The following is a 23,313-nucleotide window of genomic DNA, read 5'->3' as shown; positions in this document are numbered from 1 at the left end:
ATCCATTGGGAAGCTTGAACAGAGAGTAATGAGAGATGAAAAACCTTGCCCCAGGAATGGAAGAAGAAAACCTCTGTTCCCAGAGATAAAAGAAGAGAACGTTTGTTTCTATACTAGAACAGCTCATCCTTAAAATTGTACCTGAATAAGCTGAAATGACCCATGGTGGTAGTTGTGGGGAAACTACCAAAACTGTGGGAGGGACCTCACAATTGCAGATTTCTGGGCAGCTGCTATTCGTGAAAATTAAAATCACAAGAGATCTTTTTCTTGTGGAAAAATCTCCATGGCATGGTAAGAGAGACTCCTCTTTCTAAGCGGGCTGAAGAAAGATTATTTTAAGAGTGGTAAACTGACTAAAAATACCAAATTTGTCTCTTTACGCTGTCAGTGGGAAAAGAAAAGAAAAGCTGGGAGGAGTAGAAGTATTTTGAAAGCTTATTCTGATTTATTACTATTTTTCTTTTAATTCTGCTAATTAAGTTTTCTTGTACCCTTTAACATCTCGAGCCTGCTTTGCTCTCCTCCTAATCCTTATCTCACAGCATAAAATGAGTAAATAATTCTAGTGGGTGCACTGGTGTTTGGCCAGTACTAAACCCACTACAGAAGGCATGGAATCAGTTACTCTAGAACATGGAAATTGTGATTTTGCACAACTGCTCAAGCCCAAAGGGAGCCAAGTGAAAAGACAACAGTATTGTACCTTTCTCCTCTGTGACGAACATCTGGTTTGCAAGGCCACACCATGAGCAATCAGTTAGGAAGACAGCTTCTGTCTGGCTAGGTTAGGTTGAGTGAGCTGACCCCATGCTCTAATTTCATGCATGTGACTCTTTTGCTGCAAGTCTTGGTACAGGCAACCTAAATGGCTTCTCACCCGTCTGTACCGAGAAAGAATTGATAAAGCCATATTTCTGCATGCCAAGGCAAAATTCATCATCCCTGCTGAGTCTGGACTAATTATTTTGGGCACAGTGCTGCAAGATCTGGCTTCCCTGCTTCCATGAAGATACTTAAACTAGTATCTTCATGTTATCCTGCATAACATGGAATCCCTGAAAAGGGATTAGCTTGATGATTATCCTACATTCCATCACAGGGTGACCAATCATTGCCTTGGATACCTCACATTCTCCAGGCATGCTGTAGAGTCTGGTCTAATTCAAGGTGCCATTGCACCTACTCTATCACACCACTGCAGGCCTGACACAAAGTGCTGCTTTTCAGATTTGATCTCATGAAACGGAGTGGAAAGAGCAGGGAACAGGGCTCTAAATTTAGTCTGTTTAGAATGCCACACCACTCAGTATGCCCATCTTTTTTCAAAGCTGCAATAAAGCAGCATGGCAATACTAGTAAATGTCATTAGTTTTTTGAATTGAAATAATTACTTCCAGCCAACAGTAATACATTAGAGCAATTCTCATCTACTACATTAGAGTAATTCTTGGCAGTGTGAACATAAGGAATCTGAGGAGTTTACAATGCAACCATCCAACTAAAACTTGGAATACAAATTCTCAGCCTGTAATCACTTCCTTTTTTGCCTCTTTTCTTTTTAGTCAAGGCAGTACGATTTTTTTTTCAGTCAGAGAGTCATAAAGTTTTCATTTGAAGTTTTTATTAGTTCTCAAAAATGTAGTTGATTGGTTAATGTGATTTTCTTTTAAATAATCATTCTCTTTAACAAAATCCTTCTCTTTTAAACAAATGTCATTTTCAAGCTTTAAGATATTTACCTTATTTACCTGAAATGACTTTTTTTTTTCACTTAATAGATTATACATTTCATTACCCAAATATATTGATATATTGTCATATATCTTAACTGGGCTACGAATATTAAAGTACTGACCTTGTCTCATTTTCTTTAGAAGCCTTTCCATGAAAAGAGTAGCTCAAGCATACCATGTGTGTATTCTTTTTCTCTCCTTAGTGTTTCACAGCTGTATTGATAAAAACAGCATCATCAAAGAGCATCAGCATTTGAAATGCTCTGAAATGATACAGAACCCAGTATTTTGTTACTGTAGTTCTTAAACTTTATACTGATTTCTCTGTTGTTGGTATAAACCCCTGGAATAAATGGAGGTATTGTTGACTTATGCTGGAGAATTAAGTCTTACTGAGGCTGTTAAGACTAGAATGGGCTTGGGAACAGGCTGGAAACTTAATTACAGCTCCTTCTATTTGTGAACTGGTCTTCGCTATTCCTACTCTCTGTCTGGACTGCAGTCCAAAGAGTACATTAGTGACAGCTAAATCTGAAGAGACTTAGAGACTTCAAACTGGTTGAGAAAACAGACTGCTTTGATTCTTCAACTATTTGTGCTAAATTTTGAATTATTTTTGAACAATCATATTGAAAAGAGAGGAGAGAGCAACTCCTACTTGCTCCAAAGAGATGTTGGTTAGACAGTGAGCAAATACTCTCTGACATCTTTTAAGAAATTACTTCAAATGCTCTCTGACACCTTTAACAAATTATTTCAATACCTCTAAAAGGTACCTTTTAATGATCACATCTTTGGTTGTCAATGGTATTGAAACATGCTGATGGTTCTAATGTAGAAAAGCTTGCTAGAAGACTTGATCTATGTCACAGGTTATGAGAAGACCTGTACAGATATTGAATAATGCCATTGGTGCTTTTTACCCAATGGTAGATTTACAGACAGCTAGAAAATCCCACAGAGGAAACATTGAACTTAATGGCTGCACTCTGGAATGATTACTGATAGACAATATCCTGCACAGCAAAGGGGAACCGCCAGTCACAGGATTTTATTTATTTAATTTTCCTTTATGAGCTATTTGTGTTTATTTGTATGATACTTTGCCTTGCTGGCAATCACTAAAGGAATGCTCCTGAAAAACTGAGTGTTAAATGTTCCTTCTGTTTCTTATTCACAACTAACTTTCCAATACCACTGTAATGGGGAAGCAGAGTTTTATGCAAGCTGAGCAAAAAGAGTGGATGAACCTACGGTTTGACCAAGAACAACATAATGGGGAAAGGAACAAAAAAAATTACAGCAATGTAGAGATAGGGAAGCCCAGTATTTCTGAAATGTCCAAATTTACAAAAATGATAAGCTATTCTGAATCTCTTTCATGCCCTTCCCTCCAGTCTTCATCATTATACTGTCTTCTGTATTTTCAGATATTCTAAACCAAATAGTAGTCTACACTGGGACACCCTCCCAAAGGAACTAAAAGCACATGCAAGACAACACTGTGACCAAGTGCTCTACCAACAGATGTGCCCTTATCTGTCCATGTTGATCTGCATTCCCTTGGTTTAATTCAGGAGGGATTTTTACTTGATATTGCTTCCAGTTGCTTTCATTCCAGAATAGATGAATTATGAAAAAGAAAGTAAAAAACCAGTTTTTTCTTTCTGCAGCCCAGCATAGAACCAAATTGTATCACTGCTTTGACAAACATGTTAGACTCAGTGGAAACAAAACTGTTTTTTATCTTGCCGCTCTATAATCAGTTTACAGATTACAGAAGCTTATAGAAAAGATAAAATGGTCAAAGACTTGGAGATTCCATAAAACCATGTTTGTTTTTTTTCTTTTGCTAATGTGTGCAAGTCCAGTAGATATTGTTAGTTTAGGTCTCAGGCTTATGATCAACAGGTTAGAAGAGAATTTTAAAGAAAAATGCATATTTCTAGGTATCTTCTTTCATAAAATAATCCTCTTAACCACTTTTTTCCCCAACTGTGTGAGCAAAAATTAATTCTCAAGTGATTAGAACTTGAATTATGAGAATTCGAAGAAACTCCTCCATGATCTGAAAATGCTGGAAGCAAATCATAGTCACCTAATAAAACGAAAATACAGATGCAGAAATATATAATACAGGGAAATAAATCCTTCTTTGTGACTCTAGTTCTTATGCTGTGAAATTAATTTAGGTAATTCTTCTTTTAAAATGAAATCAGAAGTACCATAAAATATCACCCAGTCCTTTAGCAATAAATCTGATGGATGTTGCTGTAACTGGTCATGTTGAAAAGCTCAGACCTTCAGCAAAAGAAAATAATATTGCTACATAAAATACAACTGCAACTCTACAGCCGACTTAGGAACTGAATCAGGCTATCTAGAATCATAGCCTAAGAAGCTTTCCTTTCTAGTCCTGGTTCAGGGAAGAACACCACTGCCTTTTACATGATCCCTAACAACTTCATATATGATGTCCTTGATCATTGACCTGAGCAGTTTTTTGTTACCGGATAACATTTCTTTTCCTGATTCATACTTTTGACTAAGTAAATGTTTAAATAACTGTGGCCAGGCATTCATACCTCTTTTGGAAGTTACTTTTTTTTCAAGCATCTTATTTTTAAATTTTTTTTTTTTGCTTGGAGAGTGTGATATACACACAGTTCTTCTGCTGCTGGTCAACTATTGTATTCCAACAGATGCAAATACTGGAAGTGGAAAGCAAGGGATAGATTAATGGGTTTTGAAGTATTTTTTGCAGCAGATTTTTGTACACTGAAAATTTGTTAACAGCAAATCTCAAGTGAAGAAGACTCCAAAGGATCCTACAAGAAAAGCAGTAATACCCATTTGAAAGCATGGGAAACATAAAGAAACAATAACTGCCACAGGTACAGGAAGAATGGTTTATAAAATCTTCAGGATAAAAGTTGGACTTCTGCACTGTTTTCATTTACCATTTAGTTCACCAAGGGAATCCATTGATATTTTCCATGGAACACCCTAAAGGGAGACAGAAACTGAGTCATAGTATTTTGATTCTATAAAAACTGAATCACAGTACTTTGCTTATATTTTTAAAAATTTGTATCTTTGTGTAGAAGAAGCAAGAAAACTAAGAGTAAATTTCACAACACTGTTTAATATCACGCTCAAAACATTTCCTGGAGGAAGAAGGCTATAGAGTAGAGTTGGGAATTTGTTTCTGCTCCAAAGATGATAATATCTGTTCACAATCATGGTAGAGCACTACAGGATTCCTTCTCATCTTTGTGCAGATTTCTATGAATTTTTCTCTTGCTCTGTTTGTTTAGCAATGAAGAGTAAAGTGATGCTTTAGATTATTCCATTCCATTTTCCAATGTTAATACCAAGTCCCTAGCCTTTTGTGATATGATAATCACTAAATAAATGTGTTAATGATAATCACTAAATAAATACAGGAATTTAGGAAACTTTTTTCCAGACAGTGTTTCCCCCATCACACTTCTGCCAAAATCCTCCTACTCGAATCCCTAGTTATGCAGCTACCTGAGCAAATAAATCTAGCACTTGTTATTGAAACATCAGTTCTGGCTTTTTATCATTTGAGATACAGCCAAGAATGAGGACAAGAGATAGGAGCCAAGGGACAGCAGAATGCAGAGAGCTCTCTTTCGAAAGAAAATTTTCTTGGCCATCTTTTCCCATCCAGCTAAATACGGACAATAAAACATGGTATAAGATAAAATTAAATTTAAAAAATTGAAGTTAAATTACATTTTGTATTTCTCTTTAAATTATATTATGTTTACAGGTATCTAGATAGAAGAGATTTAATCTGTTAACAGACAGACAAAAAAAACAATTGTTTTGGATTTAATTTTTAATGTTTAATCTCTTCTCAGAGATTTCGTTGCTCAGACACCATCTTTAATGAAAAATGTAGTTATTTTTAAAAATTTGATCGTACTATGACAGATTATATACAATACACCATCTAGTATTTATATTTCAGTCTGGCATGCTCTAGGTTCATTATTATCATTTTATTTACATATTTTTCATGCTGATCCTTTCTGAAATACATTCCAATGATCCTCTGATACACTTTTATCACTTGACTCTGAACTCAAATTGTCAGTAAGACTGTCTGGGTGTACCACGACTACAAAGAAACTGAGAAATTGCCCATGTCTGCTATCAAGGTATTATATCCCTCCCTGCTAAGGTGAGAAACATATTCCAGCTTGATGCTTAGAATCCACCTCGGGGAAACATGCTGCCCACCCTCACCAAACTCAGAAACATGCTGGAGAGAAGATGACTATTTTGTTTTGGTTTCTTTTTAAGTGGTGTTCTTGACCTGGGTCTAAGGTATGTCTGCACTGAAGACTCATATGCTATTTGCTTTTCTTGCCTCCACTGCTACTTCAAAATGTCAGTGTTCTCCCTGGAACCAGACAAAACCCATGGAATGCCATCTAAATGACTCTCAAAGTGCAGGCTAATTTCAGCAGCTCCATAAGTAAACTCTAGCTGGGTATCTTCCTAAAAGATACCAGAAGTCCCCCTTCACATCTGCCACACAGGTGTTCTGTTATTTACATCTACAACAATTAATCAGAAACCCTGTGAGCTTTCAGCTTTGCTGCCCCTTTGTGCATATCTCATGTGTCAGAAGATATTGAATATGGAAAAAAAAAAAAAAAGATTTGCTGATAGCCTACTGCTGCATATTCACTGGAAAACCAAACACTGAGAAAATAAGCTAGATTGCTGACACTAAAAAATGTGTTTACTTATCTTATTGTAACACATTTTCACTCAGCCTTGCATGAAAATTCATTCTTGGCACTGATGTGGAAAGCAATATAGAAGTTGCCTATCTTGTAGAATTCATATTGTGGAAAATACACTCTCTCCAAGAATTTGATTGTTTTAGGTCTGCAATAGCGCCCAGGCTGAGCAGTCAAAGCTTTTTATCTACATCCTTATCTCAAAGATGTTGATTCCAAACTAACTTCAGTCAGACTACCTAAGAACTTGCTGAGAAATAATTTATGTCAGCAAAGTATCTTGAGCCTGTTTACTCCTAGTTCTTTTCACAAACAAATTTAATCTATATCATTTTCCAGGATGACAACCTGAAAGTTGAATGAATGCAGGAAGTCATGTTTAAAATAAAAAGGTTGCAGGTACATTTAAATAAGATTGCTTAGATGTAAGAACAGAATTAATAAAATATTATTTATAGTATAAAATACTATTTATAGTATAAAAAACCAACAGGGCTGTGCTGTAAGGAACAAAATTACAGGGAAATGAGGAGATTTGGGAATGATACACTGAATTGCAATTACTTTCCATCCAACATCTGAAAGACACCTTGTTCTGGAATACATACATATGCAGAAGTTGGCTTTTGAAACTACACTTTGTCTGCTTGTCCTCCTTCTTTCATCTAAATATGACTTATTCAAAACAGACTAGTTACTGCCAACTTATAATAGTATTGGTGAACAAGAGTTCTGATCTAATGTCAATGTGTAGTGAAAAGTACAACTCCAAAATGGACTACTCCTACTCCTAATGGCTTTACACATCAGTTGCTAAGTTTTCTCAGCAACATCTGAAAATTCACGCAGGAAGCAGGAACATAGCCAAGCATGGCATTCCAGACTGCCTAAGGCAGATCCTTACATAGGCTGCTACTTGCAATGGCGTATGATGTGCTGTTTTGTTAACTTGAAAGTAAGTAAAATGACCATTGATTTTAAAGATACCATATCAGAAAAAAAACTTGAGGGGGAAAAAAGCATTAATGAATGTAAAACAAAGGAGAAAAAATGACAGCTTTCCTTTTGTGAAAGGAGCAGACGCTTACATGTGATATAAAAGTCATAAAATGAATAGATGAGAAATAGTATCTTGGAGTTAAGGAGAATATCCTGACTGAGATAGGGAAGGACTGTTCAACAATGTTCTGATTTTAGCTCCTGGAATCTTTCAGACTGGCCTGGAGTATGAACAGCCAATACACAATGAAGGGTAGGATTCTCCTCACTTAGTGGATGGACTAGGTTAGATAACTTCTCTCATTTCACACTTTACTCTTAATAAATGTATCAGGTTTTGACATGGATCTAAATATCTTATCATTCTTAGGTCCTGTCATTCATTCAGTATCTTTAAGCAGCTATAACACCAGTTCACTCAGTTATAGGGACTTCTTGTCAAGTGCATGAAAATTTCCACTTGGCACACACCAGCCATATTACCTTGTGTTGGCTTTGACTGGTTTTCTTCCTAGAGACATGGCCAAAAAAAATGAGTCCAAGAAACAATTTTATGCATCAAACCACACTAATATCCATACAGTTTTCAGATGCCTTTACATTACTTGTGCAACTGGTCTGCGATTGTGATAATGCTTGAATCATGAGAATTGCTAAGTGAGAAAGTGTTCCTTGCTTTGAATTTAAGGAGTAACATATTACAAAGCAGGGAAAAAAATCTTTGTCAAGGTCTCATACTGCCTAACTTTAGCCTCCTAACCTCAAAGAAATATCAGCATAGACTTTGTATGATAGGATTAATAAAGAAAGAGATAAGGATACTTCAAACAAATTATTCAGAGGAGGGATGAAAACTTTCCTCTTTGCCCGTTTAAGGAACCTGCATTACCTCTCTGGTGAGTAGACTGATAACAACTGAAGATATTTGGCACTACTGCAGTCAATTCTCATTCCAGCACATCAGTAACAGTGTTTCAGAATTGAAGTACTTGACCTCCTCATCTACCCAGGAATTAAAGCTAGGTATCCACACTCTTCTAGCCCAGGGATGGCTGACTTCAAAGTGCTACTCCCAGCATAAGACACAACTTACCAAGAGGCCAAAGGGCTGAAACTGCAATGCAGAGTTGTCTAAGAGCCCCTTTGGCCTGGCACTGACAGAGCACCCAGTGAAGTAAATGTCCACTCTAGAAATAAGAATGGCGGGTGTGGGAAGAGTATTTTCAGTTGTCAGCCACACACTTTGCATGAAGGCTATTGTTTTTTAGGGTGCACTAAAACTCTTTCACAAACACCTAAAGAAAAATGTCCTTTTCACAGAGGGGAATTTCTGCTCATGCTAACTGCCCTGGTAAGTGTGTGAGACAAAAAGCAGAATTTGTGCCAGTCTTTATTGTTTCTTCCTCCCCACATGCCAGCCTTGCAATATCTTGCAAAAGACAATATGAGGACTGAGTGATAAATTTGAAAAACTGCCACTTCCCTAATGATTAGCAAAACCTTCTGCTTTTGCATGTTGTTATCACGTTCCAAAAAATGTTCTGAAATTAAGTAAGGTTAAGTAGCCTTCCTAACAAAATAATCATGCAAGTAGCTTACCTGTTCTGTTAATTACAAGAAATAGGCATTTAGTGGCATCAAACACTAAACAGAAAGAGAAGCTTCATATTTTGATGTCTGATTCTTCTGACAAAAGACTATCATAATTGTCTTCTCCTGTGAAACCATCTGCAAACAATATATTCTTAAATATTAGAGTGAATATATAAGCTAAATAAATAATGAATGCATGAAGATTTTCCAAGCCAGCGCAGAATCATATGTGCTTTAAAAGCTAATGCTGACAAAGTATGCATGATGCTGTGTGGTATTCAGAAACTCCTCTTTATTCTGACATTCACTATGTTCATCTGGAAGCCTACTATACTGGGCAAAGTACTGTGATGAGTGAAGTTCAATTCACAGTTGCCTCTTGATATATCACAATATGTCATTCAGCAATACCACTGAGGAAAATGTAATAACTATGCAACATCTTGTGCTTTCTTGGGATTTCTCACTAGGTAAGTAAGAAATTCCTGTCAAGACTGCAGGAGTATTGCTGTAGAGATGTAGAACAGACCAGCTAGGTTATAAGCCATGATGCTGTGTTGAAATAACTGGTCACAGGGGATATATTCTTTTTTGGCTGCAGGCCTTTTCTTTCCACCTGAGTGTGCAGAAACTTGCTCACTGTCCAAATGAATGCTCATACAATGCATTTAAATCCCATAGTATCCCTGCAAAGTAGAAGTCTTAACAGAGAAGCAACTGAGGGCCAGAGAAATTAAAACAAACAAACCAATTGAAAAAAATCCATGTAAGGAGAGAAATTTACACTTTGGTTCCACTTGATATCTCTCCCCTGAGAGTCTTTCCTTCCATAAAGCAAACAACATATAACCCCTGTAGGCACTGATCTCTGGCTGAACACAAGCCTGAAATCTAAGACACTGGCTTCCAAAACACTTTCTGAGCATGACCCAAGCAGCCTGAATCACAGCCTTTTTCTTCAGAATAAGGACCTCCAATCATAGATTTGTTCTGCTGCTACAGTGACTGTTGTGATTACCAGGAGGAAGAGGCATTAACACTCACACATTTACCCAGTTTCAGTAAAAAATTCAAAGCTCCTATTATGGGTCTATTTTGATTTCTTTATTTTAAAGTCAAATATAGAAATAAAATCAAAGGTACCTACAAAGAACAGAAGAGATTCCCACTTGTGACTTTTAAAACTTGCATGCTATTCTGATAATGTGGTTGTGAGTGTGAATAATAAAAAAGAGGATGCATAGGTAGTATTCATGTTCATTTTGTTTTCACTGGATCTGGCTCAGCACAGACTAAGGAGACTGAGGTCTCAGATTACTCTTGGGAAGACTTGATAGCTTCTTATACCAACATTTAAATTATATAATCATAGAATGGTTATGGCTGGAAGAGAAAAGATCACCTAGCTCCAACCTCCCTGCCATGGACAGAGACAGCCTTCACTAGACCAGGTTGCTCAGAGCCCCAAACAACCTGGCCTTGGACACTTCCAGGGATGGGGCATCCACAGCTTCTCTGGGCAACCTATTCCAGTGCCTCACCACCCTCACAGTAAAGAACGTCTCCCTAATATCTAATCTAAACCTATTCTCTTTTTGTCTGAAGCCATTAACCATTCTCCTGTCACTACATGCCCTTGTAAAAAGTCCCCCTCCATCTTTCTTGTAGGCTGCTTTAGGGACTGGAAGGCTGCAATTAGGTTACCCCTGGTGTCTTCTCCAGGCTGAACAATCCCAATTCTTCATATGAGAGCTGCTCCATCCCTCTAACCATCTTGGTGGTCTCCTCTGGACTTGCTTCAACAAGTCTACATCCTTCCTGCGCTGGGAACCCGAGAGCTGGACACAACACCCCAGGTGGGGTTTCACCAGAGCAGAGCAGAGGGGCAGAATACCCTCCCTCTCCTCCTGCCCACGGGGCTCTAGATGCAGCCCAGGACATGTCTGGCTCTCTGGGCTGTGAGTGTTCATGGCTGGATCACATCCAGCCTGTTACCCAACAGCACCCCCAGATCCTTCTCAACAGGGCTGCTCTTGATCTGTTCATTCCCCAGCCTGTGTTGATACTGAGGATTGCTCCAACCCTTAATTTAAACACTAGGCTAGGATGCATGAATACAGCAGCAGGAAAACAGTAAAAATGCTTCAAGGAAAACCAAGCTGTCTGCAAGTCAAGACCGCACAATGACAGAGAATATATTCCCATGAGGATAACAAACTCCTTGTTTTTTCTCAATTGCTCATTTTCATTATTTTTTTGCCTTTTGCTTCTTAGAGCCATCATCATACCAATTAAGCATTTAAAAAAGTTTTTTCTTGATGTCTGTGTGCTTTCAGAACAGTTTGAGCTTATACATTACTGGCAAAATTTTTTTCAAGAAAATGCAGTTATTGCAGGAAAGTATAATCATCTTGAATAAGGTTGGTTTGACTCATTACTGATGCAACTTCACTGATTTTCAGAGGAACTAACCAATAAACAAGGTGAGCCAAGCATGTCAATGCTCCATGTACTCCAGAGAAGCCATTTGGAGCTGATATTCTGAAGTGGAAGAACAGCTAATAAATGGGAGCAATCTTTTCCCATACCAAGATGTCAAATATATTTTTCTTGACTCAAGAGCACACGGATAAATATAAAACTTAGCTAATAAAATATTTCAACGCAAGTGTATTGGTTCAAAATTGCATTTGTCTTGCTGTTGCATAAAGTTTGTCCAGCTTCTTGCTCCAGAGTTCTTGAATATTTCAACATGTTGTACTGAGCACTTCTGTTTACTGGAAGTTACATGAAATACTGACTTTCCAATTTTTTTTTAATAAAAATTGCAAAATTATGCATACTAATGAGTTTAACAGATTAAAGTTTTAAGTACATAGCTCCATATTTTTAAATTCCTTTCCATAACACTGTGCTGAATTCTTCATTACTATAATCACTTAGATGAGAAAAAAACAGCACAACAATTGCTTTATTTCAAGTTCCTTCTAGCCCCACAAACATCCTTGGGAAAAAAACTCAACTATGCAATTCATAAAAAATGTTTCCTGCATTTAGAACCATTGTAAAAGGTTCTAAATAGAAAAAATATAAAACTATAAAAAATAATCTACCACGGTATTGCTGCTTCAAATCTGCTGAAAAGAATTAGCCATCTGTCATGACAGCAGCTTGACCTGATGGGCCCTGCAGGGCAGCAGTGAGATCAGCAGGGTCCCTGCTGAGCCAGCGGTCCTTTCCTGCCGAGTCTGGCCCTGATGCTATTCCCTGGCACAACAGGTTGTCCTCAGCAACACCACTTCCACTTACTTGTTCTCTATGATCTGGAGCACCACTGGTGTCTGGATTTCCAAACAGAAACTGTGCAAAAGTCACTGAAACCATGAGGTTCCACAATAAACCCAGGTAATAAGCTTGCCTGAGTAGTATGTCAGAATCATCTGCAGATTAATATTTAACTTCAGAATTTACAGGTGGCTGTCAATCCCATGTTTTGTTCCCTTCACAGGAAATCAGTGACAAAGCTGCACTGCCTGTGAAATGTGCTAATGTGAATGAAGCCTCTGAAGCTCATCCATTTCCCTCCTTGACCAGTGTATTATTTTGATCAGTTAATGGTTGGCAAAAAAACCACTGATGAAGGAAAGGATAAATCATAACGAAGAACACAGGAGGGGAGGGTATAATTCCAGACTTGGTTATTCTCTCATACTGTTGAAGAGTAACAACAGAGAAAATTATAAAGAAACAAAGGTTTAAAAATTATGTAAACTGGAGAGCTGAACTGTTCCTGCAAGCTGCTGAGTAAACTGTTGAACTGGTGGAGATATTATGTACTTCATTTTAGTGGTGTAAGAAATTTAATCAGTGAGCATATTCATTGAAAACATGGGACTATCAGCATCTAGTCCACTTGGCTGGGACAGGACTCCTCAGTGCACGGCAATAATTAGTGCTTACAGAAGCTTCTGCGATACACAAGCACAAACACATCTACATGCCATTGACTTCTACTCACGTTACTTCAGTCACTTACGAGGCTCTTCAGGTTAAAATTATGCTACAAAATTAACTTCATTCCTCTTTTGATATGATTAAGATCCTGCATAATATTTAGACACCGTTTATGTGTTTCAACAGTTTTAACTTTGCTAACTCTTCAGTTCTTTCTACAGGCAATTAAAAAAGACATGACTGAAATTCTTCCATCTCAGTCAAATGGATTGATGAGTTTTAATGGAGAACATTATTCCAACCTTTAATTAAGTTTGGCAGTCTAAAATCATTAATCTATGCTTTGAAACTATGTACTGTAACGTGAGCATTTAAAACCATACAAGTCAATCTTGTTATAAGGTGGATGTCTGAGTGATTATGCAGCTTTCTAGAAGCTGCCTTTGAATCTTTTAAATTACCTTTCCTAAAACATTAAGAATTTGCTCCAGCAGGAGATGAAGCCAACCTCAGTGCTTTGGCCAAAAGCACCGTTTCATCTTGCAAGGTTATTGTATAAGTTGATAGGCAAGGAATCTGATCTACATTTTCCATCCCACGTAAACCTTAACACAGTTATTGCTTAAAGAAAGAATCAACTGCATTATCTAGTGTTATTCTGCTAGATTATTCAGTGACTCCTACGACCAATTTCCTTGTGAGCATATTTGGAGTAGTTTAGCCTTTGGGGTGGAAATAATTTCATTTTAATATGTTTTTTGGAGCACTGCCAGAGTTACAGGCATTTTTTATGTGAGAGAATTCTACAAGCATGAAAGTGCATACCTCGAGATTCTGGATTCTCTTTCTAAAAGAAAATAAGGAGTCTCAAAGAGCATTAAGGTATAAAATCTTTCCAGTAGCCATCTTCGCTACTTTTCAACACCTGCCAGAGGACCTTATAGTTATTTTTAGGCCTTTACTGATGCTTTAAAGTCCAGCACACTCAAGATGGATGGGAGGTAAAAAACTACCAAGAATTCTCCCAAGCAGCTGCTGTTTAGAATACAGGGATCAACAAAACACACCAGTTGGGGATACCTCTGAAGGAATCTCTGGGTTTGATTTAACAGTTGGAGCTGCTGTCACAGAATACCTGGCATCCTGTGAACAGGAACAGGTCTTTGGTAACAGCTTTTCAGGTTGTCACTGTTCCTCCACTGAGGTTCCTCCCTCTTTTCCCACCTCAGGGTGAACTAGTGGTGTGAGTGTTCCCTCTCTTGATTGCACAGCTTCAGCTTCAGGTCTGTACTGAGGCTGCAGTTGGTAGATAATTATGATATTATGGCCTAGAGGAGGTATGGAACTTTTCTAGCAACAGAGTACAAAATAAAGCTGATTAAAAAAAAAAAAAGGTATGTTTTGGAGGCTTTTTGAATGCATGCATTGAATTTCCTTATGAAGAATTCTTAGTTTGGAGGGTTCTTATACTCTCTTTCAGAAGTCGATGTACAATCCAAAATCAGAAGTAAAAGGGAAATTCAATTGTGGAAAATGTGAAAGCTTTTAAAGAAGCACTTGTCCTGTCCTGCACACAAGAAAAGAAACATGAAATTTAATTTCATGGATTTCTTGTTCTTTTTATAGAAAGGAGTTAATTTAGGAGGATGGGTCTTTTTGAGTTAATAATTTGTGTTCCATTATCAGACAACGACTTGGCACTGTGAATGTTTCCAAAGGTTTGTACTGCTGAACTGCAGGACTTGTGCACATTATCAGATCACCAGCTGGATGTTTCCAGCAGTCACAGCACAATCATGTTGTCTGATGCATGTACTCTAAACAGGCAGTGCTGGGGAAATCCTGTCCTTTTCCCTTCCACACAACTAAAAAGCCTATCTCTTACAGGCACACCCCTTATTTAATGAAATCCTACACACCTCAAACTGGGTGCTAAAGCTTCCACTGCTAAACGGGAGAGTGTCACCCCTTTAATTTCATAGGCACCATAATGACATGATTAACTCTCGATTGTGGGAGTCAGGAGAGTTGCATTTGTGGGGAACTGTGAGTTTAACATTAGACAAAAGAAATACATATTTTCTAAAGGGCATTCACAGCTAGTTTGTCTTGAAATCAGAAAAGTATTGTGCCTGTCAGCCTAAAGGAAAATGTGGACTACAGCTTATATCAACCCTGAAGCTGGTCTCAATTTCATTCAACATTTGAAAAATTAAGATATATCAGATGTCTGGATCATATGAGACAACATTCACACAATTGCTTTATAAATTTTGCCTCTTTATCAATTTTGTTGAATACATTTTGTTGAATACACTTATTCTTGTCAAATCAAAAACGATCCAACAAAACATCCACTAACAGTGACACAGTCGTTTAACCTCAAGCTGCCCATTTCTACATTCATTCCTCATTTCACTAATATAATTACTCCTGTTTGGAATAGACAGTGATGAAATGATCTGGCCTTTATGTATTATTACTTGATTAGTTTTTCCATATTTGCTGAAAAAAATTAAAATCAGTTATTGAACATTCTTATTAATATTAAAGTATCTCTGCATGTCCTTCATGCTCTTTAGGACAGTTGCTATATAACAAAAAAAGTATTTCTCCTTTCTTCTTCTGCACTACAGCTAAGTAAATTTTCATTAATAATTATTAAGCTTTATGACTTTTCAGAGAAAAAATAGTTTAATCTAATTAGTTTAATATGAATATCTTCTGGTAAATATATTTAGACCAAGGACCATTTATTATCATTTGTGTTTCCACACTGGCTGGGGCTAAAGGAATTTTTGACATTTTAGTTCTATATAAACCAAGCTTACAATTACAAAAAATGAGACTTGCCTGCTGTGATGCAGAGGCATGAGATGGGGCTCATAATGCCAATTTGGTTCCCTAGGATTTATTTCCTATGTTGAGATTCACAACAGCCACCATGCTAAATTCTCAGATACCTAATTAAGACAGAAAGGAGGAATAAGATGTATGAAATTCTGGCTACTCCAGTAAACACAGCTTAAGTCTTTCTCAATCTGCAAAAAGTGTCTTAATCTCCACCCATGTACAGGAAGTCCTTCTACCATTTCTGGATCTGGGGTCTGATGCACAAGCAGTGGCCTGCCAGGATTAAAGGTCAAACTTTCAGTGCCTTGGTTCTAAGCATTACCCAGCTCAAATGTTTAGGCCAACAGATTCAGATTCTCTTGACTAAACATCTACCACTGTAGGATGCCACACTGGGCTAACATCAGACCTAAAGGAAGGGGAAGGCCTTTGCTCTTCTAGGCCCTGGATGCTTCTGTGGCAAACTGGAAAACTTCTGTTTATGTATATATATATACACACACACATATACATACATACATACATACATACATACATACATACATACATACATATATGTTTATGCAGTTGACTTATTTAATTATCAACTTTACAAAAAGTATACAAAAAGTCAGCAGTTTTAATCTATATAAATGCTTTCCGGGGCAAAAAGACATTACCCAACAGGTTGGGATGTTAAATAAACTAATCTCTGCAAGATTTGTGGCTTATTTGGGAGATAAGATAAATGTAATAAATACAATTTTAGAGAAGCTGAAGATTTATACATTCTTTCCATGATTTTATTTACCTCTTTTTGCTGAGACATGAAACCTTCAGTCTGCGATCACAGAAACTACATCATCACCAGTGTAAAATCAGTATGGTAGGTCAGGAACAGTGGTCCCAATATAAAATAAAGGGATTTTTTCCTTTTTTTTTCTTTCCTCTTTGGCATCTTTTTTAACTACCCTATAAAAGTTTCTTCACCATTGCATTTTTTTTTAACTTTAGGACATGTACATGTCATCTTTTGCCCATTATAAAAGTGTGACCACCTTTACTTCAGTAAGGAACACATTTTAGAGGAAACTACAACATGTACTCCATCTGAATTTTTTTCGAGTCCAGTTACTTCTCTCGACTGTTTCTTAGTAGATAGAGAAATACATTATTAGCTTGCTTGCCCTGAAGCATGACACAAATTACTGCCAATGATTCTGCCCATGTTTACTCTTGATGTACAAGCAGCACCTTCTGCCAACCACATAAAGGCATCAGAGTAAACCAGACATCACAGCAGTTTAATAGATCTAGTCATAGCATGGTTCTTAATGAACTCTATATTCATGCAAATGTCTATTATACTTATGGAGCTCTGTCATGAATGAAAATTAGCTCAACAGTTATTAAATGAGACAAGGAGAAAGGTCACCTTGTGCCTTTGGAAGTTAAATGCTTGCATTTACCAGAGCAAGGTTGTGGAAGTCAGATGGAAAACTAAAGTGAAATGTATCTCATGGTACGTAAGGGAGGAAGCACGGTTAGCACCAGGCAATGGTCACTAGGATGTTTACATTCTACTTCTCCTGCTTGCTTGTTGTATGACAAGCTCTTCAGATTATTACCTGCAAAAATCAACATAAGACAACATATCTGAAGTCAACTACAACAGTTGACTTCCAGATTGTGCAAGTCTTGCTTCATTAACTGAGTAAAGTATTTTACAATAGTCTCACAGATCAGAACAAGCCACTTCAACCAGCCAAGCTGCTTGAACAGACAGTTATTACTATTGGTGCTCGCAGAATTCGAAATAATTCTGTTGCCTATCTCTCAACTTTTTACCCAAGGACTGGATGTACTTGGACGTACAAATCACCCTGTTGACATAGCAGACAGTCTACAGCCATGACCACGTCTCACCCAACACACCAAAGGAGAGCACCTCCTTCATAGCCTCTCTCTCTCCCCCTCTATATATAGTCTTTACTCTTATTTATGCATTGAGACTGGAACACAAAATTTAACTCTGTGGGCACCATGACTGGAAATGTGTGCCTCTATCACTCTAGACATAAGTTCTCATGTTCCTGAGGAAAGCCAAGGGATAAGACAATTCCCTCCAATACTGCTATGGTGAGACTGATTGAACTCTGGTGGATCCAACCAGACTCTCTTGTCAGGAGGGCCTCACGTGATGAGGGTATCGCTCTCCTTACTCCTATTCCTTCAGCAACAAAACTGCCCTATAGCCAAAGGACACTATAAACTTAGATCTTCTGAAAAACATTTCTGGCCCTGAAGCAACTGAACAGTAGTTGTTACTAAATAAACTTTTAAAAAAATCGGTAAGACATAGTTTAAAGGAAAAGACAATGAATGACTTACATGTGACTGCAACATTAAGAATCTCAAGGCTGTGATTTCTCAGAAATAAAAAAAGGACTAGAAGAAAGCATTATTTTACTACGTAAAAAACCTTTTCTTCTTATGGCAAGATATCAAGCACCTTGTTTTTGCAATGATGTATGAAATTACTGATCACGGTCCAAAACCAGGCAGACAATCTCTAGCAACACAATAAAGACCTTGCAACAATGAACACTACATACAGGTATGTACAGGCAGCACTTCTGATATCAAAGCCCTTTTAAACTGATTCAGAATGGACACTCCATATTTTGCATTCAGGAATGGCTACAGCTACAGCTTGGACCAGTTGCTTCCCTCCACTGTGAGATGTGGCATTTTATGAAATGAAAATATTTTCTTACTTTTGGACCAGTTTTAGCCAAGCTGCCCCCTACACACAGAGATTATACAAAGAATCCATTTAGCATATATGTTCTCTTTCCCAGAGGCTGTGCAAGTGTTAGAATGGGGAAGAAAGCTTTGACAGGTATAGGATGCAACTAAAAAATGCTATGAGCTGGTGCAATGCAATTAATGCCCTGTGAGACTGCCATTGGAAACTGCCACATCCACCCCCCTACAGATTAACAATATTTCAGGTGCTGAGACTTTAAAAGATAAGTTCTGGACTTTTCAGAACAGGTGTTTTTGTGTTTTGCTCTGTTTGGCTTTTTCCAGATGTGAAAGCAGCAATCCCACTACAGTAGGTGTCATAGAAACAGCTTGGAGTAGATTTGTTCTTTGACTATTTTGATAAGGTCTGTGTTCTGTTTCCTCTGCCTTATCTGTGTGGTCTGCAACATGTTCCTCCCTGAAAGTACAATACAGGAACAGGAAGACCAGGAGCTGAAACTTGCAAAGTGTCTTTGTGCGGCATTAGCAGTATGCAGACCTTGATATGCTATACACAACATGACAAATTCTGCTTCCTCCCCACTCTACCACGCATATTCACAAGCATATAAAACAGTAGCACACAAACAGAACCTGTGATACATATAACAAACAACAGGAAAAAAACCTAAGAATGAAAACAAAAAAAAAAAAATCAATGAAGAGATTGTTTTTATTACAGCTATAAACTAATATAGCAAGGAAGAAATCCCCACCATTGGGTAAATTACTTCAAACAGGACAATATCACCCAGTGAAATAAACAGCTGATCAGAATGGAAATATAAGGTTTCTAAGCTTCTTTTAACTAAGTAGGTGTTCCCTTATGTACAGAAAGCAACTGAGATTTTCAAGTGAGATCAAACATAAGAAAAGAGAGTGAGAGCAAAATGCCCATGCTGCTGACTAATTCAACATGATTTTGTACAACATTCAAACTTGCAACTGATTCATCGTCTTCTTCTGGGAAAAGGCTGTCAAACGAGGCAGGCACTAAAGTCACATTTTTGCTCTTTAAACCTGCTTGTCTATTAGCATTCCTTCCTGCAGGAGAGCTGGAATCAAATGCAGTATGTGTCACACCTGTAGCTATGAGACTTCTGATTCTGATAGCTGGAAGCATCCTTATGTACTTATTCTGCAGTGTTGTAATTTTTTTCCCTTCTACAAGAAAGAGAGCATTTTCTAGAAGTCCTTCTCTTCTCTTTGCACCTTTTATTCAAGGCTACTAGCATGCAAAGTGAACCGTCTAACTCTTTAAATAATTTAACATGAAAACACGCACATCTGGCCATCTGCTGCTACAGTTCAAGAAACTCCCGCACTTCCGACGGCAGCTGCTGACTACGCAAAGGGCAAACCGGGGCAAGAGTTACCCAAAACCTCAAACCTGCAGTAGGCATTCTGACCAGGGCAGGGAGCTCTTCTGAAGTGCCACCGCAGGCATGCCAACATCATTCCAAAAACGCAAATAACTTTTCCTAGCAGCTGAGACGTGCTCGGTTATTTTGTGGCAATCGCTGTGGCTCGGTACGCGCATCCCCGCGCAGCCGGGCTCCCGGCCGGTCGCATCGCGGGTCCCGCGGCTGCGGCAGCGCCCGCACGGCCGGGGCGGCGTGGGGTCCGGCCCGAGGGTCACTCACCATGTTGACTTCCGAGACCACGTCGATGCTGGCGATCTCTATCCGCATGCCCACATCCACGGGCGGACCTGCGGGGGAAGCGGGAGGCTGCGTTAGCGCACCTGGGGGGGGGGGGGGGGGGACCGGGGCGCGGGTCGGGGGGCCGCGGGCGCCTCACCTCCGAAGTCCGGGCGGAGGCGGATGTCGTAGCCATGGAGCAGCCTGTCCACAGTCTCCTTCACGTAGGACATGTTGCTGGGCCCGTCGGCGCTGCGGGAAGAAGCACAAGCGGGTTAGGGAGCGGCGCCGCGCCCGCCTGTCTCCCTCCCTCCGTCCGCAGCCCGGCGGCGCTCACCTGCGCGCCGCGCACGCCACGACCAGCGCCAGCGGCAGCAGCAGCGCCCGCGGGCCGGCCCGCCCCGCAGCCGCCCCCATCCCGGCCGCCGCCTCACGGGGGACCAGCCGCGGACTGGAACTTGGTGCGGACCGGCGAGGAGAACCAATTCCCGAGAGCGGGACGCATGCGCGGAGCGGAGCGCCGCGGCCCCGGGGCGCCCCTCTGCCCGCCCCGGCCCCCCGGGCCTGGCCGGGCCGCGCCCGCCGCGGGCTCCTGAGGGAGCGGCGCGAGGGCGCCCCGGCCGCAACAGGTACCGCGGCAGCGCTGAGGGCGGCGGGGCCCCGCGGCTGGCGGGGCACTGCGGGACCCAGACCCTCGAGCTGCCGAGGGGAAGGGGCTGCCACCGCCGGGCGCGCCCCCCTCGCTGGAGCGCCGGCTTCCCGTCAAGAGACAGTGAATGATTGTTGAGTGCGCTTCGGCGTGAAAATTCGCCTCGATGTTATGTCAGCCATGAAGTGAAAGGGACATGACCATTCGGACAGAAATGGCACGTTTTGCTGCAGGTAGCCTTTTGCCGAGCGGCGAAGGCTTGGCAGGACGCGCCCGGCCCGCGGAGCGCGTCATTGATCTTGCGTTTAGAACTCCTTTTTGAAGACTCTCGGAATGGATGCTGTAATGTAACCTGACCTGTCTTGTGCATCATTACACAGTGACTTCTCGGAGCGCTGTGAATAGTTCATGACTTTGCCGGTGCCGCTCGCTTTCACTGCACCGTAGCGCAGCAGAAATAACATTTCTCCCTTTCAGGATCAGCCCATCTCCTCTGTGCACTTCACAGTCCGGCGTGCGGTGCCCTTGGGATACGTACTGAGTCTGCTTTTGAGTCTGCTACAGCGCCATGCAGACTTGTTTCTGAGAAATGGCAGACTTGGTGATTTTTGTAGCTGAAATATGCCACGATATTTGAAAAATGTTCTACTGAAAGTTTTGAGCAGCTGTTGGAGCAAATTTTTGAACAATTCATTTTTCTATGAAAATTTATCCCTTTTGGAGAAGGAGCCCAACATGCTTCCTGAGAGATTACTATGGGAGTCCTTCATTCTCACACCTGCTCTCTCCAACCACACTTGTACAAATTTATGAAAATAACTATTTTATCAGTTCTTCGTAACAGTATATAATAAATACTTGTTTTATTTTCTTTGAGGCGTTTTGTATTTTTTTCTTTTCCTCCTAGTTCAGTAATTAGCTGCTGAAAAATGTGACCTCCCAGCTCAACTTGAGAGTACTTTAGGATTGCTGTTTGTAAAGAGTTTTGCTCAATTATAATTCATGTAGCTTGAGTAGAGTGCTTTAAAAAAAAAAAAAAAGAAATCCTGAATTCCTACCAATCCTACCTACAGCTGTCTGCCAAATAATATTTTTAATTAGAGTTGTATCCCACACAGCCATCATAAAGTTACCTGGATTTTCTGAAGCACTGAATTAGGATTTACCATAGAGCCATGTATTTTACTTCTTGATGGTATGCAGCATTACATTGGCTTTGTCATAAGCCGTGTGAAAGTCAGTTGTGCCTGCATTTAAGGGAGACCACTGCTCTCCAAGGCTTTCCAAAATCTCTCTTGAGGCATAAGTGCAGGGGTTTATTCTATTAGAATACTTAATCTGCTGCACATTTCAGGGCAGCTTTAGTTCAGATGAGCTGTAGTCTGGCCCCTGGACTGAATGCCCAATAATGGTTGAACTGTTTTAGGTGAATTTCTGATCTTACCATCTGGTCTGGGAAGGCATGGGCAAAGCCTGTCCTGCAGGTCTCCTGCAATCAGGGATGCCTCAGCCCAGCAAATATACTTCCAGGAGCGATGAGGATGTTCTTATTGGCAAGCTGGTTCCTCTGAGAGCTCTCCCAGCCAAGCTGTCCTGGCTTCTGGAGACCAGCCTCGAGCTTCCTCCGCTGAACATCCCAAAAATAAGACCCAAACTGTTGAAATTCAATTCCATTTTGTACAGCTTGATTACTGGGGGCATCCAGGCTCTAAACTTGGGTTTTGAAACAGCTGCAAATATCCTGCAGTGTAGAGACGATACTGAACAGATCCCTCAGTAGTGGGGGCTTGGGAACAAAGAGTTTTATATGGTATTTTTAATAACCATACAAAGGAGGAGCTGCATGGCATTACACTGCCAGAGCAGAGGGGGTGAGAAGTATTTCTCTTTTCCTATAGGGAGGATGATGGAAACATGTCTGAGACCTGTTTCCCATTGTTTTCAGGATTGAAAAAGGTAAATTATTATCAGCAGGACTTCCTCTCTGACACATGTTGCTAGCTGAAGTAGTCAATGAATTAAGAATTTGGAAGTTCTGGTCTCTTTGCAGATCATCTGTTTATAGAAGAATATAGTATGCTTTTCCAGGCCACCAGCGTGGAAGAATTTTGATGTAATTTTGATAAACACTCCATGTGACATAGTTCTTGCTTCAGGATCTCTTTAACAACCCCTTGTGCAAAGACATCCAAAATGAATGACTATGGGGAAGGGGCTAACACTCAAATATTATAACTATTGTTTACAAATGTTTTCTAAAGCTTCTACAGGTGACGAGACATCTGGTAATCTGTTTTTGACATGTGCTTCAAATGGCAGCT

At 39.7% G+C, this 23,313-nt stretch overlaps 1 protein-coding gene across 1 annotated transcript in view; it reads right to left on the bottom strand.

Moving 5' to 3' along the window:
* The window catches only part of GABRB1 (gamma-aminobutyric acid type A receptor subunit beta1), a gene marked incomplete at its 3' end in the record, with an annotated part of 109,248 nt that extends 88,500 nt beyond the window's left edge, over window positions 1–20,748 (bottom strand). The window contains exons 1-3 of the mRNA XM_084204914.1: window positions 20,681–20,748; window positions 20,504–20,595; window positions 20,347–20,414 (exon numbers count right to left, since the gene is read on the bottom strand). Coding sequence (XP_084061040.1) covers window positions 20,347–20,414; window positions 20,504–20,576 — 141 coding nt within the window. The 5' untranslated portion in view covers window positions 20,577–20,595; window positions 20,681–20,748. The remainder of the gene's footprint in view (window positions 1–20,346; window positions 20,415–20,503; window positions 20,596–20,680) is intronic.
* Between the last annotated feature and the right edge of the window lie 2,565 nt (window positions 20,749–23,313).

Source organism: Fringilla coelebs, assembly GCF_963513975.1.
Source record: "Fringilla coelebs genome assembly, chromosome: 4".
Lineage (NCBI taxonomy): Eukaryota > Metazoa > Chordata > Aves > Passeriformes > Fringillidae > Fringilla > Fringilla coelebs.
This window is presented reverse-complemented; position numbering and strand designations above follow the sequence as displayed.